We start from the raw sequence: 26900 nt of genomic DNA, 5'->3' as shown, positions 1-26900 counted from the left end.
ATTTTATATATATTAAAATAAATATATATTATGTATTAAATATATATTTATATAAACTATAAATATCTAAATATACATATAAATATATGTAAATATAAATATATATTTATAAATTATATATAAATAACATATAAAAATATATATTAATATATTTATATATAAGTATATATTTATATATAAATTAAATATATATATATATATGTTGAGAGAGAGAGAGGAGGAGGAGGAGAAAGATGCATTATCAGTGTAAGACCTATTTAATGGCCAACGCACATCATAATAAAGACTGTCATATTTGATTATGCATTTGGCAAAGTTTAGAAGTGATTAAAAATGGTTTACATGGTGGTCATATTTAGATATGGTCAGAAACTAGATTTTCTGATGGAATTTTTTATGATTTCAGAATTACTCCCTAATTAGATTATTGAAAATTGCTGGGCAATATAGATTAGTCCAAATAAAAAATAAGTGTATTTTTAAAGTATCTATATATTTCATTGCAGCATACAGTACAGTATAGAAATAATTTGTTTCACTTAAAGACTAATTTTAAATTGTTTTATTTGGGAATTATTTTGCTCCTGATTTCAAGGTAAACACTTTATTCTATACACGTTACAAGGCAGTCTTCTTTTGTGCCTTAGATTATTCATTTTATAAAAATCTACACTTATATTGTTTTGAAATTTACCAAATGACTATCACATATTTGCTAATTGCTTAACTGATGCAGACAACTATCTATATGATTTAAATGGTTAATTTTATGTGTCAAATTGACTGGGGAATGGGGTGCCCAGACATTTGGCCAAAGAGCATTCCGAGTGTGTCTGTGATGGTATTTCTGCATGAGGCCCATTCGCATTCGGAAAGGCAATCTACTTTATTCAATCTACCAATGCACATGATTATAATTGAATCTCTAAATTGTTTAATATTATTCTTAGACATTAACATTATTTGCATTATTATACTATCAATACAGTACTGCCAAAACATTGTTATAGCAAACCTTTATATATTTTATTGAATTCACAATAGATGCTAACATAACTAAAGAATAGAGATTAAGAGAGATAACAATATTACATTTTTATGCACATGCTGCTTTAGCACTCTGTTTTGGTTACATAATAGGCAAAGGAAGACAAGTTCATTCTGAGCAACAAAAATAATTCAAGCCATTTTTCAGAATGCATTTTGCTTGCAAGCATGTAATACTAAACAGGAAACTGCTAATACTTAGTTCAACAATTTAAGTAATTTCACAGGAAGTTTTCATGTTTATTTTTTGTGATAGAATAAATCTTTGACCTTCATAACTGCTGTTCCTTTAGATTATATGGCATCTGTATTTAGGACACATGAACATAAATTGTGTAACTAAAGGATACATTTTAAAATGTCAGTCCATTTTAATATGATTCTCCACATAATGGTATTGTTTTAAAAATATGTTTCAAACCTCAAATTTTGAGCAATGGACCTAGGGTGGGAAGTAGGAGGGAGAAAGATTTGATAAGACGTTTTTAAAGAATTCAAATTTTAGAAATTAAAAAATTACCCTATGTCTAAAACTCCAGAAAAATACTTACTATATGCATCTCTATTCTAAAACATGCTAATTTTATTCATCATTTCAATGTGTGACTTTCTATTGTTCTTTTATGCAATTGCTTTTTGTTTTTTAATATTAAATAACTGAAGCAATTTCCTTTGTTTGAAATATTTATATTTTGATTGGGTTTCACAAAAAGATCCATCTCTTGTGTCCGTCCCTTCTTCAGAGCTTAAAAAAAATTTATTTTTTCTCTACAGCAGGGAAGTATTAGCATCTATTGTAAGGCTTTATTTAATATCCTCTGTCCAGTTTTTCTTGCCTCCCTATCATCTATTTCATTTGATTGTCACCTGACTGAATAAAGACTATCTTATTATATGCAACTTTTTAATAATTACCACATGTGAACATTGTGTTTAATTTGTTAATGAAATTTAAAGGGATTTTAATTTAGTTGCATTAAAGAATTGAACTGTAAGTTATTTTTAACCAAAATAAAATTTTTTACTAAGACATAAAAAAGTTCATTCAATAAAATTATCTGACTTACTTATTTTGGTAGTTTTTAAGCTCTTCCAATTATTTACCCATTAGTATTCACATTTTTCCTTAGTTAATAACACTTCACCTTCCTCATAAATCATAATTAATTGTTTTATAAAGTAAGTTCTATTTGTGCAAAATCATCCAGGAATTAACATTTTCTTAATACTATAGATTCTACTTGAAATATACAGTTATACAATTTATTTTTTGGCAGTGTTATTGTTTCGCCAAGTTTGGAGATTTAATTAAACATTCATAATTCCAAAAAAGAAAAGCTTGCTTGAGTGTAGCTCAACCAGACAAATAGATAATAATTATAAGAATATATAAAACGTGAAAGTCATCTACAAGTTATAGAAATTTATATTGCTTATTAATTTTATTACATTAACATATTATTACTGCAAGTTAATTTGAAGCAATTGATTTTACCATAGTGTACTTATGTGCCACATTCAGAAGCTCTGTACAGCCTTGGGCGTCTCCAAATGATCGAATCCCTAAGCAGTTTGAAGGATGGAGCTGCTTTATGAGAAAATTGGAGCAAACATCAATGACCTGAGTCAGCTGCAGAAGACAAGCTGCAGCCAGCAAACTTTCAATGGTATCTTCTTTCAATTGCAGGACACCTAGATAGTTTGAAACAGCAAAGAATGAATATATGTTCCATAAAGTAACAAATATGCCAGCTAGTTTAATTTTTTCAATTTTCTTCTCTGTTAGGGCTGTGCTTTTTCAGCAGATCTGGAGCACATTTTGAGGCTGATATATGCACGAGAGTCTCTGTGTAAACACTAATAAAGTGGCTGAAATAAGCCAGATTAGGTTATCAAAAATGGCTGTAGCAAATAAACAGTGAATAACATTATTGCAAAGAACAGCAACTTGTTATTTCTTTATCATCTTAGGCCTGCATTTAAATCTTATATCAATCATTTCACATTATATAAGTACATGAGAATATTATGTTGTACACCCTAAACACATGCAATTTTAATTTTTAAATCATACTTATATAAACTTGAAAAAACTGTTTCATTATGACTCAAAGCATATTATGTCATGTTGTATAAGAATCATACAATTGGCCATGCAAGTAACTGTCATTTGTGAGGAGGTAAACATCTTGGTAAATAAGAAAAGCATTAAGCTTAATTGTCCATTTATTTTGTAAGAACACTGGGTTTTTATGTCTTATTTTTTTTTGTATCTACATTAGCTGATAAAGATGTACTTGCCCAAAATATTATGTCTGGAATTGACCCCTGGCTCTGTCTCAAGAGGAAGAAAATGTTGCCAAGGGTCCACAAATGAAGAATTGCTTATTTGCTTTGTTATTAAAAAAAGGCTCTGAAAATATCTGTAATGAAGAATTTTTAAAAACAGAATCAGAAGCAATTTAAGTTAGTCCTCCTGTATTTATATGTCTGTATTTTTAGAACAAGTGTTATTGATTAATTATTACAAAGAGTATATGTTATTTTTATGAGATAGTCCTACTTTTTACTATTTTAGCCAAGTTATAAAGAATGTTTCAAATAGCTGATATCAATTACAAAGTGTTCCTTTAAAGATTTTCCTTCTAAAATAACTTAATATGGGGCCCATATAGTTGCATAACCATAAGGAAAAGAGTAATACATATTGAGAGGTCCTGTAGCAGTAGTTCAACTGTAAAATATATTGTAAAGGGGTTCAGCCCATCAGCAGACTTTCTTGTGTTTTTGCTTGTTTTGATTTTGAAGGGAGAGTCCTGCCCATATCACATGAGACCCAGAGAAGTATAAACTATTCTCAGATTCAGGTATAAGCATTCATCCTCTATAGACATTTAAATTTTGTCTGATTATTCAGAAAATATTCATTCAGATGAATGTTTCAGTTGTAAATGTCTTGGATACAGTAGGAAAACAATGTATATTACAGTATACAGTATTCAGTTACAAGCATGCTTCAAAAAGTCTGTTTGGAGCTGCTTGCAGGTTTCACTTTATTAAAGAGTGAAGGGATAGTCAAGCCAGCTGGCTGAATTATCTTGTCCTACGAATGCGCATTGGCAAGGAAAAGATGTTTTCTAAGGATTAAAATGCATCAGGTGGAAGAAATAATGTTCATAAATGTCAAAAATGAAAATAGAAGTCTCTGTGAGGTCTAAAGAACTTTCTATTTCACTCCTGATTTAACAAAGTTTGTTGAAATTTTAGAGTATAATGGAAATTTAGGGAAGATTTTTGTTCAAAGACTTGTCAGGATAAAGGTGAAAGTTGAAGGGAGGAATGAAAAATTGTGATATTTCAAAGTAGTTTTGTTAGAACAGTGGTCTTCAAATATTTATGCATACCACTAGAGGTATATAAAACCTATCTGAGACACAGATCAATTTCATATAAAGAAATAATCCTAAATTCTACACATATCCCTCCTAAAAAATGTTACTGCACAGGTTCTACTTTCCCCAGTGTCCTTTCCATAATTTTCTTTTTCTCACCTTATAAAAAAAACCACATTCCTCATCTATCCAAAAGTATACTATGCTACATTATAGGGCTGTAGCATAGGAAAAAACTTTGAAATAAAAACTTATTCATACATTTTTTTTAGGATCTAAATCCCTTGCTGGCAAGGAGATATGATCCTTTGGAGAAGAGGTATTCTGGTTTTTGGAATTATCAGCCTTTTTGTGCTGTTTTCTCAACATCTTTGTGGATTTATCTACCTTTGGTCATTGCTGTTGGTGACCTTTGGATGGAGGTTTTGTGTGGTCATTCTTTTTGTTGATGTTGATGCTATTCCTTTCCGTTAGTTTTCCTTCTAAAAGACATGCCCCTCACTGCAGGTCTGAAGGAGTTTGCTGGAGGTCCACTACAGACCCTGTTTGCCTGGGTATCACCAGTAGAGGCTGCAGAACATCAAAAATTGCTGCCTGTTCCTTCCTATGGAAGCTTCATCCCAGAGGGGCACTCACCAGGTGCCAGTCAGAGCTCTCCTGTGTGAGGTGTCTGTCTGCCCCTTCTGGGAGGCGTCAGGGACCCACTTGAGGAGGCAGTCTGACCCTTAGCAGAGCTCAAACTCCATGAGATCTGCTGCACAGAGCTGGCAGGTGTGCAGGAAAGTTTAAGTCTGCTGAAGATGTGCCACAGCCACCCCTTCCCCAAGGTGCTCTGTCCCAGGATATGGCAGTTTTATTTGTAAGCCCCTAACTGGGGCTACTGCTATTTTATTCAGAGGTGCCCTGCCAAGAAAGGAGAACTATAGAGGCAGTCTGGGTACAGTGGCTTTGCTGAGAATGAGTTTGACAAATTGACAGAAGTAGACAGAAGGTGGGTAATAACAAACTTCTCCGAGCTAAAGGAGCAGGTCCTAACCCAATGCAAGTAAACTAAGAACCTTGAAAAAAGATTAGAGGAATTGCTAATTAGAATAACCAGTTTAGAGAAGAACATAAATGACCTGATGGAGCTGAAAAACACAGCAAGAGAACTTTGTGAAGCATACACCACTATCAATAGCTGAATCAATCAAGCAGAAGAAAGGATATCAGAGTCTGAAGATCAACTTAATAAAAGCATGAAGACAAGATTAGAGAAAAAATAATGAAAAGGAACAAATAAGGCCTCCAAGAAATATGGGACTATGTGAAAACACCAAAGCTACATCTGATTGGTGTACCTGAAAGTGATGAGGAGAATTGAACCAAGTTGGACAAAACACTCCTCAGGATATTATTCAGGAGAAATTCCTCAACCTAGCAAGACAGGCAAACATTCAAATTCAGGAAATACAGAGAACACCACAAAGACACTCCTCAAGAAGAGCAACCTGAAGACACTTAATTGTCAGATTCACCCAAGGGTGAAATCAGGAAAAAAATGATAAGGGCAGCCAGAGAGAAAGCTCAGGTTACCCACAAAGAAAAGCCAATCAAACTAACAGTGGATCTCTCTGCAGTAACCCCATGAGCTAGACGAGAGTGGGAGCTAATATTCAACATTCTTAAAGAAAAGAATTTTCAAACCAGAATTTCATATCCAGCCAAACTATGCTTGATAAGTGAAGAAGAAATAAAATCCTTTACAGACAAGCAAATGCTGAGGAATTTTTGTCACCACCAGGTCTGCCTTACAAGAGCTACTGAAGGAAGCACTAAACATGGATAAGAACAACCGGTACCAGCCACTACAAAAACATACCAAATTGTAAAACCCATCAACACTATGAAGAAACTGCATCAACTAAAGGACAAAATAACCAGATAGAATCATAATGACAGGATCAAATTAACACATAACAATATTAACCTTAAATGTAAATGGGCTAACTGTCCCAATTAAAAGACACAGACTGGCAAATTGGATAAAGAATCAAGAGCCATCAGTGTGCTGTATTCAGGAGTCCCATCTCACATGCAAAAACGCACTTAGGCTCAAAATAAAAGGATGGAGGAATATTCACCAAGCAAATGGAAAGCAAAACAAACAAAAAACAAAAAAGAAGGAGTTGCAATCCTAGCCTTCGATAAAACAGACATTAAACCAATAAAGATAAAAAGTCACAAAGAAGGGCATTACATTATGGTAAAGAGATCAATGCAACAAGAAGAGTTAACTATGTTAAATATATATGCACCACAAACAGGAGCACCCAGATTCAGAAAGCAAGTTTTTAGAGACCTACAAAGAGACTTAGACTCCCACACAATAATAGTGGGAGACTTAACTCCACTGTCAATATTAGACAGATCAATGAAACAGAAAATTAACAAGGATATTCAGGACTTGAACTCAGCTCTGGACCAAGTGGACCTAATGGTCATTTACAGAACTCTCCACCCCAAATCAACAGAATATACATTCTTCTCAGCATCACATTGCACTTATTCTAAAACTGACCACATAATTGTAAGTAAAACACTTCTCAGCAAATGTAAAAGAATGAAAATCACAGCAGTCTCTCAGACCACAATGCAATCAGATTGGAACTCAGGATTAAGAAACACACTCAAAAATGCACAGCTACATGAAACTGAACAACCTGCTCCTGAATAACTACTGGGTAAATAACAAAATGAAGGCAGAAAAAAAATAAGTTCTTTGAAATCAATAAGAACAAAGAAACAACATACCAGAATATCTGGGAGACAGATAAAATAGTGTTTAGAGGGAAATTTATAGCATTAAATGACCACAAGAGGAAGCAGGAAAGATCTAAAATTGAATCCCTTACATCAAAATTAAAAGAACTAGAGAAGTAAGCAAACAAATTCAAAAGCTAGAAGACAAGAAATAACTAAGATCAGAGCAGAACTGAAGAATATAGAAAAACAAGAAACCCTTCAAAAAATATGAATCCAGGAGCTGGCTTTTTGAAAAGATCAAAAGAATAGATAGACAGCTAGCTAGACTAATAAAAAGGAAAAGAGAGAAGAAGCAAATAGACATAATAAAAAATGGTAGAGGGGATATTGCCTCTGATCCCACAGAAATACAAACTACCATCAGAAAATACTATAAACACCTCTACACACATAACTAGAAAATCTAGAAGAAATGGATAAACTCTTGGACACATACACCCTCCCAAGTCTAAACAAGGAAGAAGTCGAATCCCTGAATAGACGAATAACAAGTTCTGAAAATCAGGCAGTAATTAATAGCCTACCAACCAAAAAATGTCTAGGACCTGACAGATGCATAGCCGACTTCTACCAGAGGTACAAAGATGAGCTGGTATCACTCCTTCTGAAACTATTCCAAACAATAGAAAAAGAGGGACACCTCCCTAACTCACTTTATGAGGCCAGCATCATTCTAATACCAAAACATGGCAGAGACACAACAACAACAAAAAAGTTTCAAGCCAATAAACCTGAAGAATATTGATTCAAAAATCTGCACAAAAATACTGGAAAACTGAATCCAACAGCACATTAAAAAATCAAAAGACAACAGATGCTGAAGAGGATTTGGAGAAACAGGAATGCTTTTACACTGTTGGTGGGAGTGTAAATTAGTTCAACAATTGTGAAAGACAATATGGCGATTCCTCAAGGGTCCAGAACCAGAAATACCATTCGACCCAGAAATCCCATTACTGGGTATAAACCCAAAAGACTATAAATCATTCTACTATAAATACAGATGAACACATATGTTTATTGTGGCACTGTTCACAATAGCAAAGACTTGGAACCAACCCAAATGCCCATCAATGACAGAAGGGATAAAGAAAATGTGGCACATATACACAATGGAATACTATGTGGCTATAAAAAGGGATGAGTTCATGTCCTTTGCAGGGACATGGATAAAGCTGGAAACCATCATTCTCAGTAAACTAGCACAAGAACAGAAAACCAAACATCGCTTGTTCTCATTCATAAGTGGGAGTGAATAATGAGACTACATGGACACAGGGAGGGGAACGTCGCACACCAGGGTTTGTTAGGGAGTGGGGGCTTGGGAGGGATAGCATTAGGAGAAATATCTAACGTTCATGATAGGTTGATGGGTGCAGCAAATCACCGTGGCACATGTATGCCTATGTAACAAACGTGCACATGTACCACAGAAGTTAAAGTATAATTTTAAAAAAGGATTTAAATATTATCAAATTCATACTTTCAAACTCTAGAATCCAGTGTTTTTTAGTATATTCAGAAAAGTTTGCAAACTTTATAACTATCTAATTGCAGCACATTTTCATCACTTCCAAATGGAACCCCATATCTACTAGCATTCGTTCCCAATTCCTTCCATATTCTTACAACCAATAATCTACCTTCTGCCTCTACAAATTTTATTTTGTACATTTAATGTAAATGGCATAATAAAGTAAGCAATCTTTTGTGATAGGATTCTTTTATCTAGCATGATATTTTCGATGTTCATCCATGTTGTAGTATCTATTACTAATCATTCATTTTTTATTGCCTATTAATATTCCGTTGTGTTCATATACCATATTTGATTTACCTATCCCTCAGTTTGTAAACATTTAGAATGTTTCTACTCTTTAGTTATGAATAATGCTGATATGAACATTCGTGTACACATTGCCATGGGGACATCTTTTTAATTCTTGGGTATATACTTACCAATGGAATTGCTAAGTTATAAGGTAACTATTTTGTTTAACTTTTGAGGGACTGTCATGTGGATATATATTTAAATGAATGGTTGATGGTATCAAACTGTTATAGGATTGAGATTTGTCGGATACATTTAAAATGCAAAAGTAATAGTGCTTTTTAAAAAGATATTATTTTGGGGAGTATATACTTTACAAATATTTAAAATTACAACGTATTTTAGACATTAATAGGAAAATGTAAGGAGAGCACATCTTTTTTTCAAGATTAATTTAGAGAGTGCAAGCAAAAATGTTTGAAAATGACTATGTTGGAGAAAGTCAGGAGGTAAGCTTTTAGTCTTAAGAATAACCTAAATATACATAATCAAATAAAAGTATTTTAATACTAAGGGACCTTCAAAATGAAATAATCATTGTGAAATAAAAGTCAAAATACTTTTTAGCCCCCAAACTCATTGTTACCTTTGTTTATAGTTTGAATAGATATGAAAATTATTCTGAATAAATAAAATGACTTATCTCTATTGTAGAATTGGAAGATTCCACTCCTGCTCTTCTTTTTACAAACAAGAACGTGCCCACACCATTCCAGAGTTGTTCTTGTACGTTTGTGTTAAATAGTTGTCTGTTCCCATGGATAAGGCATCTTCTACATATTGTATACCTCTTATTATTTTATATTACTGAGTTTATATTCTGACTATGCCTTTTTACTACTTTAGGAAATTTATTTAGCTCGTCTGTTCTTCCGTTTCCTCACCTGTAGAGTAGTAGTAGTATAGCTTCTACCGAGGAAACTGAAGAAAAGTAGTAGTAGTAATAATAATAACTATTACTGCTACTACTAAAATGTGTGTTATGTAATGTAGGGTCATTATGAGTTAATGGGTATTAACCACTTACCTGTGTAAGCATACTGCACCAAGGAATTAAGTGCATTCGGATCTACTCCTTCCATCCTAACCTCTTCTTGTTTGGCTTCAAGCACATCATTAGTAAACATTGCAGCAAAATAATCAGACACTGCACTGAGAACCAACCTGGAAATAGGAAAGATTGGTAGGAATTTAAATGAGTCAATAATTTCACTGAAAAGCATGACATGGATTCAGCAAGTTTGCAATACTAGTGAGTCTGTTTTCTGCATAAAACCTTTACAGTTCAGTTAAGCATAGTGAAGTTAGGAAGGTCAAATAAACTGATCTTGTTTAGAGGGTATGTTTGTGCTGTCCTTTCCATCACCAATGTTTTCTAAGTTTAGCTCTTCTAAATAAAAGACAGAGAAATGGAACATATGGGCTAATACTTTTTCAATATAGGAAAATAAATATTTCAACAAATATTCCAATTTATGATAAACGTACTTACTACCTCTTATTTCTAATTGCCCTACTCGAAATCTGTTCGGTATACCTAAAAATACTTGCCTGTGGGCTGGGATTCGGAGGTGTCCTGCAATTAGTAGCACATCACACAGTTGTTTCTCTTTCAAGTAGTTCCCCATTTTACGAAGAGTCTGCTCTGCATGGTTTATAACATGGAACTGCTCCTCAGATCTGGTGGCACTCATTTCTTCAGAGTGTTGTGTATCTAATCTGAAAAGGGAGTAAGGATGAGAATATGGTTTATCATATAATTTTGTAAAAATTTTATTTTTTCTATAATGAGAGTACAAACATCTAGTGGAAATTTAGGCATATCAATTTCTAAAGGAAATATGTTGGATTAAAGTAAAATTAAAATTTGTTTTCCAATCTTTTTTTCCAAGTTATTATTGACATGTAATTCACATACCATAAAGTTCACCCTTTTAAAATGTACAGTTTAGTGGCTTTTAGTATATTTACAAAATTTTGCCATCATCATCATTATATAATTTTGAAATATTTTTATCACCCTGACAAAAATCCCCAAGCCCATTAGCAGTTACTTTCAATTCTTCATCCCCAGAGCCTGGAAATCACTAAAATATTGCTGCCTCTGTAGATTTGCCTATCCTACATACTCCTGCCCTTCCAGACGAACTAAGCCATAGTGATGATTCTGTCCCTCCTCTTCTGTCAAGAGTCCTTTGTACTCTTTTAATATGAACAATTTCTATATTGAAAGATGTTCTATATAGTACTATTTCTAGATTTTTTTTTCTTTTTTTTTTTTTTTCTTGAGATGGAGTCTCACTCTGTCACCCAGAGTGAAGTGGAATAGCAAGATCTCCGTTCACTGCAGTCTTCGCCTCCTGGGTTCTAGTGATTCTCCTGCCTTTGTCTCCCAGGTAGCTGGGATTACAGGCATGCACCACCACACCCGACTAATTTTTGTATTTTTAGTAGAGATGGAGTTTCACTATGTTGGCCAGACTGGTCTTAAACTTCTGACCTCAGGTGATCCACCCGTGTCAGCCTGTAAAAGTACTGACATGACCACCATACACAGCCAGTTGTTTTTCTTTTGAGACAGAGTCTCTATCAGTCACCCAGGCTCGAGTGCAGTGGCGTGATTTTGGCTCACTGCAACCTCCATCTCCTGGGTTCAAGTAATTCTCCTGCCTCAGCCTTCTGAGTAGCTGAAACTACAGGTGTGCGCCACCCCTCATGACTGGCTGTTTTATTTTATTTTATTTTTTGGTAGATATGGGGTCTTACCATGTTGGCCAGGCTGGTCTCAAATTCGTGACCTCAAGGCGTCCACCCACCTCGGCCTCCCAAAGTACTGGGATTATAGGTGTGAGCCACTGTGCCTGCCAACACCTTCTATATTGGGACTTGCTAACACATTTGTTGGGCATCTACTGCATGCCAGGCATTGTGCTATGTACTAGGAATACAATCTCTACCTCAAGATAATTTAATACTCAATACAACCCTACAAGTTTTATATTATTACAGTATTTAACTATAATGACTACCTAACCCTACATTAAAGTGAAGTTTGCTGGTTAATATTTATATCTGAAATGAAACCAGAACTATATACAATTCACAAACAGGTCTAGTGATAGTTATTATAATCACAAACATAAATGTCAAAACACTACCTACATTCTTTGACTTATATGGGTATTATAATTATGTCAATGAGCAGGAAACCCATAGACCTGAATCAAAATACTTAAAAAAAATTTGATTATGTCCTGAAGCTTCTCCCTGGGGTACTAATTACACATCAGAAACATTCCTCCAAGAATTTCAAGCCTAAGGGTTTCATAGCATTCTTTGCAATATCAATCCCATTTAGAAACTGTACATATTTCCACCTTTTATTTCTTAATATTTAGGCAAATGTGATGGCTATTGAATTTACAATAATAAAAGCAGTCTACCTGTATTTTCAGCATTACGCAATGGTGCAATTCAAATGTCAACACAAATATGTATAGGCTTACAATTAGTAGGAGATGAAAAATTGAATGGTTGCATGAATGCACTTAAATATTTTGCTTGTTACATTTCTTGCATCCAGGCATCATTTTCTAACCTGTCCGTTAGGACTAGTTTTAGATCTTCTTAATTCCAATTCAGTCTGTGCTTATTTTAAGACAATTGGTCCAAGGTGATATTACTCTGTCTAATTCAAATACATTATCCCTCTTTAAATCTTGAGTCGTAATATTGTACTGATAAGAAGGGATCATGGTACGAATAACTCAAAAATTGCCTGCTACCTCCCTTCAGATGCACTCTTGTTTACTTGTTCTGGAAAGGAAGAATTCCTAGGCACCACAGACTGAAAAGCATTTAGGTTGCACTTAACTCAAATTAATCTTTTCTTTTTTCATAATGATTCAGTTCACATTAATTGAGTCAAACATTCAATGTTGAATTGTCTTAGCTATCCTCATGTAACTGCACCATACATTAGTGTGGAACTTATTCTGAATATATGTATATGTTTGAGAAGTTTTGGCTAGGAAAAAGTTTTACTCAGAATTTTCTTCATCTTAATTTGGTTAAGGACAAAAAAGTATCTTCAACTACCTGCTAATTTAGGATGTTTTTATAGTAAATATATTAGATATTTATATATGTCTTGGGCATTATCAAAGCAGAGTGTAAAAAAAACAAGCAAGAAAACCACCACCACCATTACCAACAAACTAGTCTATTGATAACTTATCTGATCACAGTAAGTTCCCAGAGCTCATAAATTACAGTTCTCTTACTTCCATTTTAGACACTATGATGCCAGATCACATGTTATAATGGAAATCACCTCGTTAGAGAATGTTCATCACTTTTCTTTGTTATGTGGTAAGTACGAGATTGTGACATGGGAGGCAGCATGGTGAAATGAAAAGAGCCTATTGTATGAAGTTATAATGCCTGAATTTAGTTCTAGCCCTTGCTACTTACTGGATGAGTGATCTTGGGAGAGTCATCTTATCTTTCTAAGCATTAGTTTTCTAATTTTATCGTACAAACTGGGGATGAATATAATATTAGTACTAAAAGCAATAATGCTTATATCACAGTGATTTTAGAGGAGTAAATGAAAAACTTGTCATGAAAATTCTATGTACAAATGTTAGGTCTTATGTAAGTTAGTTTTAACTACCAACATGTAGTTCTTTCAATAGTATATTTTTAGAAATTGTCTTGAACTGTTATTTCCTTAATATACTTCAATTTTAGAGAAATTGTAGAATTATTTATATCAGCATTCAACTCACAGGTATTTCTTTTATAGTTTGGTTTATAATCTGTAATACTACCTTATTCATTTTGCTGTTTACATTGAGATATGTTTCTTCTATTTCCAGATTTTGAGGGTTTTTTTAAAATGAAGGGGTGTTGAATTTTATCAGATAATTTTTCAGTATCAATTGAAGTGATCATATGGTTTTTGTTTTTCATTCCGTTAATATGATGTATCATATTAATTAATATGCAAACATTCAACCATACTTGCATCACTGAGATAAACCTTACTTGGTCATTATGAATAATCTTTTAAATACGTTGCTGAAATTGGTTTGCTAGGATTTTGTTGAGGATTTTTGCATCAATATTCATTAGTAAGATAGGCCTGTAATATTCTTTTCTGATTTGGCTTTGTCTAGTTTTGGTATCAGGATAATTCTGGCCTCATAGAATGAGGTTGGAAGTATTGTCTCCTCTATTTTTCAGAATAATTGGAGTAGAATCAGTGTTAGCACTTTTTAAAATTTTTGGTAGAATTCAAGAGTGAAGCCATCAGGTCCCAGGATTTTACTTGCTGGGTGAATTTTCATTACAGCTTCAATCTAAGTATTATTATTGGACTACACACATTTTGGATTTCTTCATCATTCAATCTTGATACGTTGTATATGTCTAGGAATTTATCTATCTCTTCTAAGTTTTCTAATTTATAGGCATACAGTTGCTTTCATCTTTATTATTTCTCTTCTACTAATTTTTGGTTCGGTTTGCTTTTCTTTTTTTAATTTTTTAAGATGCAACATTAGGTGGTTTATTTGAATTTTTTTTTCTTTTTGATGTAGGCACTGATAACTATAAACCTCCCTCTTAGTACTCCTTTTGCTGTATCTCATCAGTTTGGGTGTATTATTTCTATTATCATTTGTTTCAAGAAAATTTTCAATTTCCTTCTTAATTACTTCATTTACCCACTTATCATTCTGGAGAATACTGATGAAAGTCCATGTGATTTTATAGTTTACAAAATTCTTTTTGTTATTGATTTCTAGTTTTATTCCATTGTGATCAGAGAAGATGCCTGATGTTATATCAATTTTTTAAAATGCTTTTTCTCTTCTTTTTTTTTAAAATTTTACTTTAAATTCCAGGATACACATGCAGAATGTGCAGGTTTGTTATCTAGACATACATGTGCCATGGTGGTTTGCTGCACCTATCAACCTGTCACTTAGGTTTTAAGTCCCACATGCATTATCTATTTGTCCTGATGCTCTCCCTCTCCTCGCCCTGCTCCCAAACAGGCTCCAGTGTGTGTTGTTTAAAGGCTTGTTTTGTGATGTAACATACTGTCTATGCTTGAGAATGATTTATGTTCTAATGACATAAATATTCTCTACCTGTTTGATGAGTTGTTTTATTAATATCTATTAAATTTATTTTATCTATAATTCAGATAAATTCTGATGGTTCTTTGTTGATTTTCTATCAGAAAGATATTTTCAATGCTGATCGTAGAGTGCTGAAGTCTAAAGCTATTATTGTATTGGTGTCTATCTCTCTATTTAGTTCTTACAATATTTGCTTTATGAATCTGGGTGGTCCATTGTTGGGTGCATATACATTTAAAGTTTTTATATCCTCTTGCTGAATTGACTTCTTTTTCATTATAGAGAGACATTCTTTGTCTCTTCACAGAGTTTTTGTCTTGAAAGCTGTTTTGTCTGATATAGAAACTCCTCTTCTTTTTTAGTTTATATTGACATAGAATATATTTTTTATCCCTTTATTTTCAGTCTATGTGTGTCTTTACAGGTGAAGTGTGTTTCTTGTAGGCAACAGATCACTGGGTCTTGTTATTTTTTTCCAGTCAGCTACTCTGTGTCTTTCCATCAGAGGGTTCAGGCTATTTACATTCAGTGTTACTAATGATAAGAACTTATTCTTGCCATTTTGATATTTATTTTATGGTAGACATGTGGGCTTCTCTTCCTTCTTTCCTTTCTTACTGTCGTCCTGTTGCTCCTAAAGGTAATTTTTACTGGTGGTATGATTTCGTTTCTTTCTTTGTAATTTTTGTGTTTCTCTTATATATATATATTTTTTGATTTGAGGTTATCTCGATGTTTTAAAATAATATATTATAATCCCCTAAGTAGATAAGGGCTTAACACTTTGCTCCATTAACAACCAAGCAAAAAGTAAACTAATAAAAACTCTGTACTTTAATTTTATCTCTATCCACTTATTAACTTTTTTGTTTCTGTTAGTATATTATAGTATTGTCTGTGTCTTAAAAGTTGTAATTATTATTTTGACTCATTATTTGTTTAGTCTTTCTATTTAAGAGTAGTTTTCAGCCGGGCATAGTGGCTCAAGCCTGTAATCCCAGCACTTTGGGAGGCCGAGGCGGGTGGATCACGAGGTCAAGAGATCGAGACCATCCTGGTCAACATGGTGAAACCCCATCTCTACTAAAAATACAAAAAATTAGCTGGGCATGGTGCCGTGTGCCTGTAATCCCCTCTACTTGGGAGGCTGAGGCAGGAGAATTGCCTAAACCCAGGAAGTGGAGGTTGTGGTGAGTCGAGATCGCGCCATTGCACTCCAGCCTGGGTAACAAGAGCAAAACTCCGTCTCAAAAAAAAAAAGAGTACTTTTCACACCAAAATTACAATGTTATAATATTCTGTGTTTTTCTCTATACTTACTATTCACAGTGAGTTCTGTAACCTCAGATAATGTCTTATTGCTCATTAATATATTTTCCAGATGATTTAGAAAACCCCTTTAGCATTTCTTGTAGGATATATCTACTGTTAATGAAATCCCTCAGCTTTTGTTGTCTGAGAAATGATTTCTTCATGTTGGAAAGACATTTTCACTGGATATAATATTCTAATATGAACATTTTTTCCTTTAGTACTTTAAATATGTCATGCCACTTTTTCTGTGCCTGTAAGTTTTCCACTGAATAGTGTGCTGCCAGACATATTGGAGTTCCATTATATGTTATTTGTTTCTTTTCTATTTCTGCTTTTAAGATTCTTTCTTTATCCTTCACCTTTGATAGTTTGATTATTAAATATGTTGAGGTAGTCTTCTTTGGATTAAATTTTATTGGTGTTATATAAACTATTGGTACTTGAATTTTGATATCTTCCTCTAGGTTTTAGAAGTTCTTTGTTATTATATCTTTGAATAGCTTTTCTACCCCATCTCTCTCCCTCCTCTTTAAGGCCAATAACTCTTAAATGTGTCATTTTGAGGCTATTTTCGAGATATACAGGTGTGCTTTTTAAAAGTTATTTTTTTCTTCTCCCTTCTCCCTGAATTTTCAAGTAAGTTGCCTTTGAGCTCACTAGTTTCTTTTTCCGCTTGATCAATTCTGTGATAACACTTTGAAGCATTCTTCACTATGACAATTGCATTTTTCAACTCCATAATTTCCACTTGATTCTTTAAATTATTTTAGTCTCTTTGTAAATTTATCTTAAGGATTTCTTAATTGCTTATGTTATATTTCTTTGTGTTTCCTCAACACAGCTATTTTGAATTCTCTGTCTAAAAGTTCACATATCTTTGTTTCTCCAGCATTGAAAGTTCACATATCTCTGTATTTCTAGCATTGGTCCCTGGAAGCTTATTTTGTTTGTTTGTTGCAGTCATGCTTTTCTAGATAGTCTTGATGCTTATAGATGTTTGTTGGTGTCTGGGCATTGATAATTTAGGTATTTTATTACAGTCTTCACAATCAGGTTTTGTTTGTACCCATCCTTCTTTGGGAGGTTTTCCAGGTATTCAAAGAGACTTGTGTGTTGTCGTCTAAGCTGTATCTGCATTAGGGGGCACCACAAGCTGAGTAATGTTGTGGTTCTTGCAGGCTCATAGAGGTAGTACCTTCACTGTTTTTGATAAGATGCAGAGGATTTCTCTCTATTACCTGGTAGGAACTCTTGTTCTTTTCCCTTAACTGCTGCCAAGAAAATGGAACCTCTTTGTTCTGAGCCACCTGAAATTAGTGTAGGTATAACACAAGCAGCCCTTTGGCAATGATTACTGGGACTCCACTGGGTAAAGCCAGCAGAGCACTGGGTGTCATCCAAGTTTCACTGTAACAACTACCTGGCTAGTGCCTATGTTCACTCAAAGTCCTGGAGCTCTACAGGGTTTAATCAGCAGGTGGTTAAACCAGCCCTGCTTATGTCCTTCTCTTCAGAGTGGTGAGTTCTCCCAGATCTCAGCAAGTCCAGAAATGCTGTTTAGGAGCCAAGGACTGCAGTCAAAATCCCTGTATGTCTACCTGATGATCTACTGTACTGTGGCTAAGCTGGCACTGAAACCACAAGGTGCCGTATTTCTCCCTCTTCCCTCCCCTTTCCACAGTCAGGTTAGCCTCACCCATGGTCACTACCACCAAAGGCCCAGAGTGAGTACTACCAAGTTACTACCAATGTTCACTTAATGCCCACATGCTTTTCAGTCAGGTTTTGGTAAATTCTGCTTATACTGGGACTCACCCTTCACAGCAATGGGCTCCTTTCTAGCCCATGGCAGGTACAGAAATTCCATCCAAGAGCCAAGGCCTAGAATCGGGGACCCCAGTAGCCCACTTGGGGATCCACCCTCCTGTAGTTGAGCTGGTACATATGGTCCAATACAAAGGGCTCTTTACTTTCCCTCCATTTTTCTTAAGCCTAAAAGAGTCTCTCCCATAGCCACCTCAGGTGAGAATGTGTTGAGTCTTGCCTGAAGCCAGCCAACTATAAGTGTCTCAGTGAAGGCCCATGGTATATTACCTGCATAATGCTTCCGGTTATTGGGGAACCAAGGGCTCTTTAGTCAGAAGGTGATAGATTTTACCAGGACTAGGTTCTTTCCTTTAAGGCAGCATGTTCCCTTCTGGCACAGGGTATCTACAAATGTCATCCAGAAGCTAGTGCCTAATAAGATTGCCTTTATGACTCAGACTGGTACCTTATACTACAGTGGCTGAGCTGGTATCTAAGATGCAAGTCCAAGTCTTCTTTGCTCATCTTTAAGTGGAAGATAGGAAAACCTTTCAGACTTGTGAACTGTGTGGCCTGGGTTTGTGGGAGAGATGGCACAAGCACTCCCTTATCTGCCAAAGTTGGTGTCTTAGTAAGTCTCATGCCTCCCAAGTCAACTAGCTCTGAGCCCAGTTCAGCACTACGACTCAGCTAGAAGTTGCACAAAGGGTGGCACTCTATCCTCTCTCTTGCTTCCTCTCTTGCCATATGACATGCATGTCCCCACTTCAGCTTCAGCCATGAGTAAAAGCTGCCAAAAGCCTCACTAGTAAGTCTTGCAGATGCTAGTGTCCTGCTTATACAGCCTGAAGAACCATAAGCCAAAGAAACCTCTTTTATTTACCCAGGATCAGGTATTCCTTTATAGAAATGCAAAATGGACTAATAAAATCCTAGTAAAGATAATTCCTAGGAAAAAGTCCTTCAGAAGGAAAACTGCAGTGCATGGTTGAAGGAACTGCAGCAGTCCACAGTGGCTAAAGCAGAACTAGTGAAAGGAAGAGAACAGTGAGGTCAGAGAGCTGGTGAGACACCAGGTCATGTGTTGACATTGGAAATTGGCATTTTGAGCAAAAGTAGTATGATGTGATTTAAGTCTTTAAAATCTCCTGGCCCTTATGAGGCAAGGGTGGAAATGGGAAGAATAATCACAAGTGTATTGTAGTAATCAAGATGATAGAAAGGGTGGTATTGATAAAAGTAGTTAGGAGTTGTCAAATTCTGAATAAATTTTAAAAGTAGAATCAAATAGATTTTATGATGGATTAGGTAAAGAATTGTAAAGAAAGAAATCAAAGATGATAGCTGGGTTTGACATCAGCAACTGCCTTTGGTTGTTGGCCTAAATGGTAAAGATGGTTATTGAGATAGGGAAGGACAGGCTTAGTAACCATATGTGTGTTAGGATATATAAATTGGTGATACCTTTTATAATTTAGAGAGCTATATTGAGGAGAATGTCAGATATGTGAATCTGGTATTTAGGGGAGCAACTGACATGTAAGTTGGGCCATTGCCAACAATGGCATTTAAGGCCATGGCACTAAATGATATCACCCCAAAGAATGCATGTTATTTGGAAAAATGTTTGAGGCCACCTCTGGTTACTTCTACATTTAAAGATCATAAAAATAAGAACCAGGAGAAACTTTTGGAAGTTTAGTATAAGAGATGAAGGTGAAGAAGAGCTTTTTTATGAGAGTCAAAGCGTAAACTGACTAGGAAACAACATTAGGACTATTTAGCATTAGAGGTCCAGTTGATTTTTGTGGTCATATTTAAAATTAGACTATCAATATAGATCTTATTAGATACAGGTACAAAATATGTGGCAAGCTAAACTTAATCAAGTTTTTTTGTTTTTCCAGAAAAGCACAAAGGAAGAGAAATTAAGGGAATACGGAGGTGTGTGATTCTGATTATGCTACATGGAGTGTAAACTGGGTAAGTAGGGAAATGAGGACATGAGGTATGTGTGAAGGTTAGTGGGTTGGCAGACCCAAGAAGGCTAAGATAATTTTGAAGGAATGAACTAAAAGGGTAAGAGGAAGTGACAAGATAGTGACTGCTTGAAATCGATGCTATGGAATATATGTCATTATTGATAATAACAAAATGATGGAGTGTGACCACAGGATTTGAGAGCTGAGCTAGGGTGAAACATGTTATTACTGGAGGTGAAGTAACTGAGAAGCCAGGCTATTCTGTTTTATCTATACAGATGTTGAGATTGCCAATAATAAAAGAGATGTTATAGATCAGAAAATATACACAGTAGGCCAGAAACTACAATTCTCAAGAAATGAAGAGGAATAATCCATAAATTGCATAAACAGTTTATTGATCTCTAGGATCTATAATATCCACAGGGATTTAAGAACTGTTTTATGTAAGTCCTCAGATACGGCTTCAAAATATTGCCATTATTTGCCAACTAAGCCAATAGTGTTATTTCTTACTTTCAGAAGCATCTGTTATCTAAACTTTAAATTTTTTGCTTTACATGTATTAGCTTGTATTTATTTCTTTATATTTCTGTCCAAATGTAGCCTCTTCAAAATAAAGAAAATAGCTTCTACATTTTTAGTATTAATAATGCTGATAAACAATTGGCTTTAAAAAGATATTTGTTAAATTAATCAAAACCTGGGCCTTTTATTGATGAAAGACTTTTTACTGCTTTAATTTTCTCACTCATTATTTGTCTGTCTAGAGTTTCTATTTATTCATAATTTAATCTTGATAGGTTGCATGTGCCGAGGAATTTATCCATTTTTTATGTTCTCAAATTTGTTGCCCTATACTTGTTTATAGTACTCTTTTATATATTTTTTTGTATTTCTGTGGTACCAGATGTAATAACTCCCTTTCATGTATGATTTTATTTCCATATTTTCTCTTTTGTTTAGTCTAGCTGATGATTTTATTTTTTCAAATGACCAACTCTTCATTTCATTGATATTTTGAAGGTTTTTAGTCTGTATTTTGTTTATTTCTACTATTAGCTTTATTGTTTTTTTTCTTCTACCAATTTTAGGCTTGACTTGTTCACTGCTGAATTCTACCAAACATTTAAGTAACAGCTAATACCAATTGTCCTCAAATTATTCTGGAACATAGAAAAAGAGAAAAAAAAAACCACTTCACTTCAAAATTCATTTCACATACCAGCATTGCCCTGATTCCAAAACCAGACAAGAATATAAGAACAAAATCTACAAGTTTCTTGAACATAGATGGAAAAATTCTCAACAATATACAAGCAAACCAAATTCAACAGCACATTCAAAACATTATCTACTATGAAAAAATGGTATTAATCCCAGGGATGCAAGGAGAGTTTACCATATGCAAATTAATTAATTTGATACACCACATTAAGAAAACAAACAAAAACCGTATGATCATCTTAATAGACACAGAAAAAGCATTTCATAAGGTTTAACAAGTCTTCATGATTAAAAAAAAATTACACATAGACTGTATGTGCCTCAACACAATAAAGGCCATATATTACAAACCCAAGATAACAAATAAATTAGTGAATTGGGAAAAACTAAAAGCTTTTTATCTAAGATTAGGAATAAGAGATAGATGGCCACTTTTAGCACTTTGCTTTACATAGCACTGGAAGACCTAGCCAGACCAGTTAGGCAAAAGAGAAAAATGAAAGGCATTCAAATTGAAAAGGAGGAGCCAAATTTTATCTATTTTGCAGATGGCATTATCTTCTATATAGAAAACTCTAAAGACTACACCAAAAATATGTTAAAAGTGATAAATAAATATAGTAAAATCATGGTATACAAATTCAACATACAAAAATCAGTAGCGTATCTACATGCTAATAGCAAGTTATCTGAGACAGAAATCAAGAAAGCAATTCCATTTAAAATACCTACAGAAATAAGATACCTAGAAATAGCCTTAACCAATAACAACTATGAAACAGTAATTAAAAAAAAACAGAGACACAAACAAATGGAAAAATATCCAATGTTAATAGATTGAAAAAACTGATTTTCTCAAATGGCCATACTACCCAATGCAATCTACAGATTTAATGCAATACCAATGAAAATATCAATGACATTCCTCACAGAAATAGAAAAAATAAATCCTGAAACTCATATGAAACCACAAAAGATCTTAAATAGCCAAAGGAATCCTGAGCAAAAAAACAAAGTTGGAGCCATCATGGTACCTAACTTCAAAGTATACTACAAGACTATAGCATGGTACTGGTACTAAAACAGATACAAGGAAAAATGGAACAACACAGAGCCCATAAAGGAATTCCCACATCTATATAACTTCAATAAAGTTGCAACAACACACACTGGGAAAAAGTTTCTTCAATAAATGGTGTTGGGTAAGCTGGATATCCAGCTGCAGGAAAATGAGATTAGAATCCTGTCTCTCACCATATACAAAAATCAACTCAAAATAGATTAAAAACATGCATATAAAACCCAAAAGCATTAAAATACTAGAAGAGAACATAGTGGAAATGCTTTGTGACATTGGGACGGGCAAGGAGTGTTTAAATTAAAGACCTCAGAAGCACAGGCAACAAAAACAAAAATAAACAAATTGAATTACATCAAACTGAAAAGCTTTTTTATAATAAAGTTAACAACGAAATAAAAAGATAATGTTCAAATGGTGAGAAAATATTTCCAAGCAATGCAACTGACAAGGAGTTAATATCTAGAATGTATAAAGAATTTAAACAACTCAACAAAAAAAACAACCTGATTAAAAAATGGTCAAAATACTTTAATAGGTATGTCACAAAAACAGATATATAAATGGCCAATGAGTGTATAAAAATGCTTAATATCACTAATTATCAATGAAACAGTAATCAAAACCAAATTGAGATACCACCTCACTCTAGTTGGAATAACTGTTACAAAAAAAATAGAAGAAAAGTGTTGGTGAGTTTGTTGAGAAAAGTGAACACACTGCTGGCAAGACTGAAAATTAGTACAGCTACTTTGGAAAATAGCATGTAGATTCCTAAAAAAAAAACACAGATAGAAATACCATATGAATACCTATGGGAATGATAGATACTGTATGATTTTCCAGTCCCACTACTGGGTATATATGCTAAGAAAATAAAATCAGTATGTCAAAAAACAAATACCTTCACTTCCCTAATTATTGCTATACTAGTTAGAGCAGACAAGATATGGAATAAATTCAAGTGTCAAACAATGAATTAATTAATGAAGAAAATGTAGTATATATTCACAATTAAATAACATTCAGCCACAAGAAGTATTAAAATCCTGCCACTTATGAAATGAGGATGGACCTAGAGGGCATTATGTTAAACAAAATGTCAAATACTGAAAGACAAATACCACATGATCTCACTAACATGTGGAATTAAGAAACAAAAGAGTTGATATAATAGAAGCAGGGAGTAGAACAGTAGTTACTAAAGACTGGGAAAGGCTGGGGAAAGGGAGGGTGGAGAGAGGGTGGTCAAAAGGTACAATGTAACAATTAGATTGGAGAAATGAATTCTGATATTTTATTGCACAGTAGACTGACTGTGGTTAACTGTAAGGTATTTTATATTAGAAGATAGCTGGAAGAGAAGCTTTTGAATGCTCTCAGCACAAAGAAATAAATTAAAAAGGTGACGCATATGATAAACATCATGATTTGATCATTATGCAACATATATATGTACTTAAACATCAAATTGTACTTTGTAACCACATACAACTATGATGTGTAAATTTTTTAAAATAAAAATAAATATTTGTTGTTTGATGGTTAAAAAAAACTATTATATAGATTAGGACAAATTCTGCTTAATTATTAAATCCCTCTTTTCTCCTAACTGTATTACATGGCACCTGTAAAAATACTTACAACTGCAGCAGAATTTTATACGCTATTCGTCAACATTTCTATAAGTAAAAATGTGCTAGCTAAAATTGTGGTGTAATTCTACAAAATCTTCCATTTTACAGTGAGTTTCAAACCCGTAATTTAACTCTTCTGTATTCTTTAAGAATTTTGATGTTAGCTTGCCTCCCAAGTTCTTATATACTTATTCTTTTGAAATAACTAATATGTCATATCTTTAAGAAAAATGCAGTTAAAATGCATGCAGGACACAAATGCTAAGATTCATGTATTGTCCTTCACTGTTTTGTATGCAGAGGTAGTCTCAATGAAGTTATTATTGGTGCTACTGTTTGTCTCTTGGAGTTCCCTTTCTGCCCTGTAATTTCCTGCTCCTACAGCCTCTTGAACCTCATCTTACAGAAATTATCTTGACTACTAACTCCCAATTCTAAAATATGCCCATTCCTTATGATTTAAAAGACAATTTTAATAATAAAGTGTGAGATTTTCTTCACATGTATGTAAGAATTTGAAGTTTCAGGGCACCTTACATATTCTTATGATATTAAAAGGGTAGATTTCTTTTGCCCAGAAATCTAGAAGCAAGTTACACACTATGCCAAATGAGTTTAACGATAGACAGGATTCAAGTTTTTAGACCTCTAAAACTTGCTTTTGTTTTTATATACACACACGTATATATATACAAACAAACATACAAAGATACACTATACAGACGTAAGTTGCTTAACAACAGGTAAACCTTCTGAAAAACGCATCATAGGCAATTTTCATGTGAAACATCATATAATGTATTTATACAAACCTACATGATATAACCTACTACACACCTAGGCTATACAGTATAGCCTATTGTCCCTCAGCTACAAACGTGTACAACATGTTACTGTAAAGAATACTGTAGACAACTGTAACACAACAGGATTTGTCTGTCTAAACATATCTAAACATAAAAAAGTCAAGGAAAATACAGTATAAAATATAACAAATGGTATACCTATATTGGACACTTACCATGAGTGGAGTTTGCAGGATTAAAAGTTGCTCTGGGTAAGTGGTATGTAAATGTGAAAGACTACAACATTAGTGTATGCTACTATGAACTTTATAAGCAGTGAAATTTATCTATCTTTAATAATAATTGAAGAGATAATTTTTATCTTTAATTTTTTCTGTGATTATCTTTTAAATTTTGACTTAATACACAAGCATTACACAGCTGCACAAGAACATTTTGTCTTTATGTCCATATTTTATAAACATTTTTCTATTTTTAACAGTATTTAATTTTATTATTTTATTTTTCAATTTTTTTGCTAAAAACTAAGACATGAAAACATACATTAGCTTAGATCTAAACAGAGCCAAGATTATTAAGATGTCACTAAACAATAGGAATTTTTCGGGTTTCACAGGACTACCATGGTATACTCACAGTCTATGGTTGACCAAAATGTTGTCATGCAGCACACGGCTCTGTAAGGATAACATAAAGCAAAAGCCTACAATTTTACCATAAAATCCAAAGCATATGCACACCTATGAAAAACACATATGTTATTAATATTTATGATATTGTTAGAGAGGTAGCCAGGCAGACATGAGAAGGCCAGGAGGGGATCCCTCCCCCAAGCAATGTCTGGTGACCATCAGGTGATGGTCGGTCGGTTGTTAAACTGTCTCTAAAATAATAAATGATCACAGCTGTGCCAGGGAAAGCCAGTTGCCCATTAGATAGGAAACACCAGAAGCTGGTTATTAGCAAATTCTTGATAAGATCTCGGGATTTGGTTTAGCAGGCTCAAGCATGCACACCGAGAAGCAAAATGGTAAAGTTTAACTGGCATATGACCTTTCTCTAGGAGCAGTCAACTGGTAAGGGAAAACCATCCCAAGTGAGCATGTGCACAACTTCAGTAAACACCCTACACATGTGGCCCCTCATGCGGGCAGGCCACCATGCATGTGGGCAACCTACTTTAAGGAAAGAATCTAGGAAAAGAAGAAATACAAACTCTGGAAACATGCTAATGTATAAAACCCCACGTCAGGAGTTAGACAGGACACTTGAATCTCTCAAGTAACTCACTCGCTTGGCCCTCTTCCAAGAGTACTTTACTTCCTTTTGTTCTTGTTCTAAAATTTGTAATTAAGCTCACGTCTGCCCTACAACTTTCCTCAGTCTCTCCCTCTGCCTTATATCTACTTTTGTCTCTTGGCCAGATTATTTCCTCCAAAACATAATGAATCAAGTTGCTGCAGACCTGTATGGATTCGCTGGTGGTAACATACTTCGGTGCTGTGACTTGGATGTGTTCCCTTGTGGTCAGAAACCTCTATTCCTTGCCTTCTGATATGGTTGGCTCTGCATCCCCACCCAAATCTCATCTTGTAGCTCCCATAATTCCCATGTGTTGTAGAAGGGACCTGGTAGGAGATTATTGAATCATGGGGGTGGGGCTTTCCCGTGCTGTTCTTGTGAGTGAATGGGTCTCATGAGATCTAATGGTTTGAAAAACATGAGTTTCTCTGCACAAGCTCTCTTTTTGCCTCCTGCCATCCACTTAAGATGTGACTTGCAGGCCGGGAGCAGTGGCTCACGCCTGTAATCCCAGCACTTTGGGA

At 34.2% G+C, this 26900-nt stretch overlaps 1 protein-coding gene across 1 annotated transcript in view; it reads right to left on the bottom strand.

Annotated features, from left to right (window-relative positions):
• The window catches only part of KLHL4 (kelch like family member 4), a 153083-nt gene that overhangs the window by 46960 nt on the left and 79223 nt on the right, over positions 1-26900 (bottom strand). The window contains exons 2-4 of the mRNA XM_008989568.5: positions 10627-10794; positions 10103-10239; positions 2543-2739 (exon numbers count right to left, since the gene is read on the bottom strand). Coding sequence (XP_008987816.2) covers positions 2543-2739; positions 10103-10239; positions 10627-10794 — 502 coding nt within the window. The remainder of the gene's footprint in view (positions 1-2542; positions 2740-10102; positions 10240-10626; positions 10795-26900) is intronic.

The sequence above is a fragment of the Callithrix jacchus genome, chromosome X (assembly GCF_049354715.1).
Source record: "Callithrix jacchus isolate 240 chromosome X, calJac240_pri, whole genome shotgun sequence".
Lineage (NCBI taxonomy): Eukaryota > Metazoa > Chordata > Mammalia > Primates > Cebidae > Callithrix > Callithrix jacchus.
The sequence above is the reverse complement of the archived record's forward strand: the minus strand, read 5'-3'. Positions and strand labels throughout refer to the sequence as shown.